The sequence below is a fragment of the Rhagoletis zephyria genome, unplaced genomic scaffold (genome assembly GCF_001687245.7).
Source record: "Rhagoletis zephyria isolate East Lansing unplaced genomic scaffold, Rhagoletis_zephyria_1.1 Rzeph_scaffold_00172, whole genome shotgun sequence".
Taxonomy (NCBI): Eukaryota; Metazoa; Arthropoda; class Insecta; order Diptera; family Tephritidae; genus Rhagoletis; species Rhagoletis zephyria.
Genome location: NW_016157256.1, coordinates 373241 through 381414, shown reverse-complemented (window position 1 = coordinate 381414; position 8174 = coordinate 373241). Strand labels below are relative to the sequence as shown.

At 34.7% G+C, this 8174-nt stretch overlaps 1 protein-coding gene across 2 annotated transcripts in view; it reads right to left on the bottom strand.

Moving 5' to 3' along the window:
• Positions 1-641: 641 nt before the first annotated feature.
• The window catches only part of LOC108356428 (putative sodium-coupled neutral amino acid transporter 11), a 373427-nt gene continuing 365894 nt past the window's right edge, over positions 642-8174 (bottom strand). For both annotated transcript variants that reach the window (XM_017607541.1, XM_017607548.1), the window contains one exon: positions 642-1309. In XM_017607541.1, the coding sequence (XP_017463030.1) occupies positions 1061-1309 (249 nt within the window). In that variant the 3' untranslated portion in view covers positions 642-1060. The remainder of the gene's footprint in view (positions 1310-8174) is intronic.

Here is an 8174-nt window from a genome sequence, read left to right as displayed (position 1 = left end):
ACTACAGGGTATGTATGAAGTCTTCCTGACTTAAGTATGTACTACAATGCCGACCATTTGAAGAGTTTTAATGTAAACTTAAAACAATTTTTTTACTAAAATCTCTGAAATGCCCAAAATGTTACGCAATTAATTCCATAACATCCAGTTTACTTAAAGAAGTTGAGACAACGTGCTTTCTCTCGTATTCACGCAAACCAACGGCTGGTAGTTGGCAAAAAACTAATTTTTTAAGTTCATTCATTAAAAATTATTTTTATACCGTAAACTACCACAAATAAGTATTTTAATTCATGCAGATTTTTAGTTATAACGCGTTATATATGTATGCATGTACATTACCTCTTTGGGCTCGAAGAAATAATTTATGATTTAAGTATTTAAAGTCAGTTTTCTTAAAATAATATTTCCCTAATGAATTTGTTGATTAAAATCATTTCAACTAGAATATTCGTATTATTTGTATGTGTCGGTGTGTGTGTGTATATATACGGACGTACATACATACATAAATACGTATTTACATAAATATGTACATAATACGCTTCGACTTATGGTGATTTCGTTTCTACAAAAAAATGTCGCCTTTTAATTGCCCTTTCTCTTTTCGTATTCGGTTCCAAAATAAAGGCAAACGGTAAGAAACATTTTGTGTTCGTTTCTTAAAATTTCACGCTCTTGAAAGTCAAAAAAGGCACATCCCTGCCCTTTGAAGCTTTGTCATAGTTAATGGTTGCCGTGAACATCAGATAGTTGCTTAAAACGACAATATTATGAATTGCGTGAGCTAGACATGGACAAGAGGGTAAAAACATGCCCTTTAAAGGGTTGAGTATAACATCTAAAACATTTTGCAGCGGGGAAGGGCAACATTTTTTGGAAGACACGATTCCATCACCATTAAACACACTTATTCAACAAGTGCATACGACCGTTTTGATTTAAAGCAATTCCTAACAAATGTACATTTACTTTTGTACCACATAGGCATGTACTAGGTACGAGTGTATGTTTGTATAGTATATAATTACGAGTATGTATGTATTAACAATTCGATATCTTATTCCGTTGCATTAGTTCCGGTAAGCTCTGTAAATTCCTGCTCACAATAATCCATGACAACATCGGATCGGCAGTCACCCATTAGTCCAGGTAAGAGTACGGCCACACCCAGTATGGTAACAAAAGTGCCAAACACGACCAACCCCAATGCTGGCAATTTTTCCCGACTGAAAAGATGATGCGAATCCATTTGTATAAAGGCCAGGCCAGGAAGTATGTAAGCTAAAGGAATTGCCGCTAAAAGTCCCTGCGTATTCAAAAAAGAGAAAAAGGAATAGCCAGCATGCATATTAATACATACATACATAATACGTATATTTGTGGAGTCAGACATAGTAACAATAAGTCCAATTTTAATGATTTATGATTAAGTAACTTAAATTACTAAAAACAAATATTTGCTTAAAATTAAAACACATTCCCATAATAATTTAAAACCGTTAATAATCTACCAATAACAGATTAGATTTTTCGAAGCATTATGTATTACATTGAAAATAAAATGTTCTGAAAAGTGAAACGGAGGTGTCATTTATTTGCATTGTTACTCATACAAACAAGGCGAATTAATATAAGGAGATAGCAGGAGTACAAAAACAAAAATTTACATGTATTTCGTTTTTGCTTTGGCGGCATAAAATGTCAAAATCTGTAAGAGTGTGTGTAGAAATTCAAACAAAATATTTCAATTTGATATGAGAAGCCGTGCGGCGAAACACATACACAAAATCAGCTGAGCTAGTAACACCACCTTATATAAATTCGCCTTGCTTACATAGTTGAATTAGATATTGTTCCTTGTCAAGAAGAACGTCAGAATAAAAAAATTACTTGCTTTTTTAATTACATATTAAAGCCAGAACTTTGTTCATGCTGAATAAAATATTCAAGCTCAATATTGAAAAGGTGCAATCACAAGATACTACCAGCCAATGCGAATTTGTACAAAGTGGTATCGGTTGAGAAACGACAAAAATTACAAAAAAAAATTGTACGCACAATGACGGCAAGAAGTACTCCAAAATACAACAAATATCATTTTGACATTCAGAAGAACCGCGGCGAATACTACTAACCATTGTGCCAAGGCGAATTTATACAAGGCGATGTTGTAAGATCAGCTGATTTCTCCGCCTTATATGTATTTTGTTATTGCTTTTACAGATTTGACAGCACACCCATCAAAAGCAAAAACAAAATACATGTAAACTTTGGGGCGAATTGAGATTTGACATAACACCCGCAATCCAAATGCATGTGGTTGTTGTTGTTGTAATCTAAACTCGCCAGTAACACCACCTTTTATAAATTCGCCTTGCATTGTTCATACATACAAGCAAGGCGAATTTATACAAGGTGGTGTTACTGGCGAATTTAGATTTTCGCCGCGGTCCTTCTGAATGTCAAAATGATATGTTTGTTGTAAACGATGCCAATTCATATTACAACAAACACATCGTTTTGACATTCAACAGAACGGCGGGGAAAATCTAAATTCGTCAGTAACACCACCGTGCATAAATTCGCCTTGCATACAAGTGATAAATGTTCTTCTTCTGCCTGGAAACCGCCTGGAAAGTACCTGCAAAAAGGTAGAAATACCCTTTCAAAATGTTAGAGAGGGTGTTTAATGTGAAGTAAAAAAGGCTAAAGTTATTAAAATAAATTTAAAAATTCGCAAAATATGCACTGATTTTAATCAATTCCTGCATTTATATAACTTTTTAGTATTTTTAAGCGTTTTGGTCAATAACTCTTTTAGTCTGATTACAGCACTTAACGTAACACTCGTAAATACTTAAGCTGTGTAAAGTCGTAAGTTTACGACGCCCCCTTTGTGAAAAAATGCAAATAGGTGCGTAAAGTGACTGCTTGACAGATCAACCAAGATTTTGTGAAACAGTTTTTGTTTCGTAGTATTTTCCATGACATCCCGACATTTTGTCTCTATCACTCTTGGCTAAAATACAATTAAGAATACCGAAAAGTAGCAGAAAACCTAAGTCAATACAGCAGGTAGATGAAATTCATTAATTTTATTCGCATATTATTTTTATCATACATATTAGTATACAAATTTCGGGCCCTCGGCCAGTGTTGCCACGGATAAATTTTTTTTCTAACAAAATTTCCTACCAAACCAAGACCTACCAAACACTTTTTAAGTTTTTAATTTATTTTTTCCAATGTCAAGTTTATTAAAAATATAGATAACATAACATTTAGTAAACTAAAACAAAGCCGGTATAATAAAAACAAATTAACTACATTTAACAACTAATTTCACTGTAAAGACTTACACAAATGTTTGTCTCTTTACACATACATATCGTCGTTTAAAGTACAAAACCGCTTATCAAGATAATGCAAAACCGCGTATGTGAGGTCCCATAAATTATTATCTGTTCTGTATTTCATGTTTCAAAATAGTTCTTTTTTATTAAGCAATTGAATTTCTGGCTAGTATATTTCAGGATGAATGGATAAGGATTGAGCCAAGAGCTTGTGTGAGCAAATCCATTTTTCGACAGCAAATGCTAGTTCCGCGGTTTTGCAGAATGACAATACGCGATTTTGTACTTTAAACGACGATATGGTTATTATTATTATTATTACGTCGTGGACCTAAGAAGATATATTGTGCTAATTATAATCACTCCAACCCTATGCTATTAAAGAAGTTAAGCAATTTTGAGGGCGCCATGTTTCAAATTTTGGATGAAGAAGACAATCATTCCCCAAGGTGTATCAGTCTACTATTTATGATACGTGGGCATTCACATAAAATATGCTCTGGGGTTTCCTTCACCAGCTCATAAAAGGCTAGTGACCATGCAAGCGCATTTGGGCTCTATGTTTTGAGCGACAGTCAACCCTTTCGTTGCCTTCAAACCCTTAATGTCCCGGAACCCACAACAGCATTACGCTATTGTGGGCTTTCAAGCGGTTCAAAAGAATTTTACTGCTGTCCACAAGCCTGATGCTGTTTGGACCACTGTATATACAGTAATAAACCTGTTTGAGTACTCCTCGGGGGTAAAATCTGATTCATAGTTGAATACAAAATTACTGTGGTATGAAAGGGAGTAACAACCGTACTATGGCAGAGTGGCACAGGTAATTTTGTAAACAAGCACTTTTCTTGCAATTTTAAGAGATAATTGCTATTTATCTTTCAGTATTCAGATATCCAGTTTCTAGCCAGAGGCTCACTAAAATCTACTCATCACGTTGGAGCATCTCCGGGTAATGTACCATTGAATGTGTTGGCAGAACTTATGACCACCATAACCAACGCAGTCTCCAAGGAAGTGCGTGCCCTGAGTTTAAACGGTAGCAATTCATACCAATTGCTATTGTATGTGTGTATGATTCATATTTCATCACAACATTTTGTTTATTCATCATATTTTTGCTCTGATCCAGTACTCCATGAACTTACAAATTCCTCCCAAATCTTGTAAATGAGAGCGATTTTTGGAGAGTTATGTAGAGAACGAAGTTGCATGATTTTAGCCGAACTTTTTCTACTGGTAAAATAATGAAAAGTGTTAAGCGATCACTGGTTGTCGTTTTTACAGGAAAAATGCTTTTTTGTTCCCGTACTTTTTGTTGTTACTCACTTTTTACTCTCACTTCAGCGAGTAGTTTTGCTGTTTGACATTTTTACAGGATTTTACACGAAAAGTATTGGATCAGAGCTTTTATGTACGCTCAAGGCATATTTAATAAGGTAGAAGTGACAACTAGCCCGAACTCTCTTGTAGCTAGTTATAATGTCAAAAACTGTAAGCGAATAATTTAACCCTTTGAGGTGCGAGTGTTATGTTTGCAACAAATTAGCATAAAATGAAACGCATCTGCATAAATACATACATATGTATGTATACTAATTTTAAGAATTACTTTATTATTACCTTACACATATGCATGTAGACAGAAACGAATACCTCAAAAGGAAACCACCTAAATGAAATGAAGGAAATGTTGAAAAAAATGTTTGTTTTTATCCGCCCAATGTTTTTGTGTCTTTAGCTCCTTATTTTAATATTTACTTCTAAAACACATCCGGCACTTATAAAAAATGATTTAATGTTTTCTTTTAAATTTATATGAAGACTTAATTCTAACAATTTCTTCATACAATTTTTGTAATGATAGATTTCTTTTCCTTTTAAGTTGTTAAAAATTACTGGTATCATGTATGGGCCCTTTTACTCCGTTTGCGTCTGCGCATCAACAGATGATATCGTCACTTTTGAACTTTCGTGTGCTTCAGGCATTTTAAGCACAGAAACCTCCAAGGGCAAGGGAATTGCACCTTGGTAAAAACGCATGCGTTTAAAAATATTTGGCTGTAATGGGCCAGTAATAAAATCATTCATGTTGAAATGATTTTCACAAACACGGGAAGAATCTTCCAATTGAACACCGCCAACCTGAAAATGCCAACCTGAACAGGGTTAAAAGCATGATTCAATAATAGAAGGTTGGATAACCTGGCAGTTGTGTCGCTCCCGCATTCTGCCTTAGCCTTGGTTGCTTTCTTTTTTGATTTATAGAAACTACTACTAAAATACAAGGAGAAATATTGACTTCGTATTAAAAGTTCACCAGGCAACACTGCTGATATTTTTATCGATTGTTCCGTGGAAATTCATTTTTTACTGCGCAAATTCAAGTAAGTAGGCCAAAAAAAATCAAAAAATAATGGAAATATTTTGAATTAAAACCATAATTTACATATTTATTTGCAGGGTATCGAAGTTATTCATAATTTATATTCAAAAAGTAGCGTTTTACAAGAAGTGCAGCCGTTGCAAGCAAGTTTTGTGTGCTAGGATCCCTGTGTGTTCGTCCACGTATGGCTGGTGCAGTCCACTCGGAACTACTTTGGTCAAGTGCAGCCGTTGCATACTTACAAATAAATGCGAAAGTACAAATATTTATAAATATATTTTCTTGTGCAGGTAAGGATCATTTGGGTGTCCGTCCACGTTTGCTGGCGCATGTGTTTTTACCACTGCAGCCTTTTGGGTAGGACAAGTGCAGCCTTTGCATATTTACAAGTAAGTATGTATACCACTCCATAAAAGCGAAAGTGCAAATATTAATAAAGATATTTTCTTGTACAGGTCAGGATCATTTATGTGTCCGTCAACATTCGCTGGTGGAGGAATTTTTATTACTGCATCCTTTGGTTTCGTCAAGTGCAACTTTGCATATTTACAAGTATGTATTTATACCACCCCATAAAAGTGAAAGTGCAAATATTAATAAAGATATTTTCTTGTGCAGGTCAGGATCATTTGTGTGTCCGTCCACATTCGCTGGTACAGGTATTTACACCATTGAAGATGGTGTGCGATATACCGGTGTTTTGTATGTAAGCTTTAATAAGTGGAAAAAGTCTAGAATACTAACCAGGGTTGCCACTGACGACAAAAAATAGTGACCATCCGCTTGAAAAAAATCTACCAAATCTGGAAAATATCTACCAATAACTTTTTTATAGTTATTTTAATAAAAACTATAGTTTTGTTATTTGTTTAGTTATTTCTATAAGAATTAAAATTGTTTTTAAGGAATTTTTTATTTAACTAATTAAACGGTATTCAGCCAAAAGTGAAAGTGATGAAACTGAAGGCAATAATGAATCTTCATCATTTGAAAAAACTTCATCTCGAGTTTTTATACACAAATACAGTGACTTTAAAAAGCGCTTGGTGATTTTCTTGTTAATATTGTGGCGAATACTGCGGCAACACAAAGCGAACAACGAGAAATAGGCAGAATGTTCGAGGACTGACGTAGAATGTTCCACAAAGAGAAACGTCAAGTTGGATGAACACTGCGAACAGCGAGAGAAAGAGAATGAGCGATAAACTTCAGAACGTTCTAGAGTTGCCATAAGTGTGAGCGCAGGTATATAAGAGCCACGACACAGCGGAGTTGGGACAGTTACAAGTCAGCAAGCTACAAGTAAAGTGAGCGGAGAATCGAGTTGCGAATAAGCAAGCTATAAGTTTAATTGTGTTAACAAGTAGTAAAGCGTTGTTATTGCTTTAACAAGTATTGTAAAGTGTTTTTACTGTATTAGCAAGTATTGTAAATTGTTTGTTGTACAATGAAGTTAATTGTACTACAATTCGGTCATCGTTAGCATTTATTTAACAATCCAGCGATACGAGCCCGAGTATACAAGGTTTCGAGGATAATCGTAACAATATTCACAATGTTTTTCAGGTAAAAAATATTTGTTATTTTTTTGCTTTTAACCAACTCCATATAAAAATCAAGGATTCTAACTATATACAACATTTAGAAAAATTCAAAAAAATTTGAACTGAATTTCGAATTCTTTACTCGGAATTTGTAAAACATTTTAAGGTATCGAGTTTTATACCCCTAAATTTTGAGTATAGCCAACACTGTGCAGCTAAAAATTCCTGTTGATTTTTTTCAATTCTTTTGCCGCCAGTCTTTTGTGGTTTTTTTTTTTACCCGAGCGCACTTGTGCACAAGGGTATTCTAACTTCGTTCACATAACGGTTGTTTGAAACAGGCAAAACAAATCGAGATAGATATAGACAAATGTATACATAAATGATCAGAACGAAAAGAGAAATCGATTAAGCGGTGACTGTTTGTCCGTCCGCCTGTGCACACGATAACTCGAGTAAAAATTGAGATATCTTAACGAAACTTGGTACGTGCACTTCCCTTGGACGTAGGACGGATGGTATTGAAAACGGGCGAAATCGGACAATAACCACGCCTACCTCCCATATAACGGTATTTGCCAGAAATACGAAATCTGCGATATTTTAGTAACTACTGAAGATAATTCACTCAAAATTGATACTTGCAGTGATTTTTAGACGAAAAATAAGAATATTGAAAATGTTTGGAAAATGGGCGTAGCCACGCCCACTTATGGTTATATGTGTATATCTGGGTAACCGCTGCACCAATTTCTTCCAAACTTGGCACAGTTGTTGGCCCTGGTACATCATACCAAATGGCCGAAAATTTTTAAAATCGGACAATAACCACGCCCACATCCAATATAACGGTAATTTAGAGAAATACGAAATCCTCGATAAATCAGT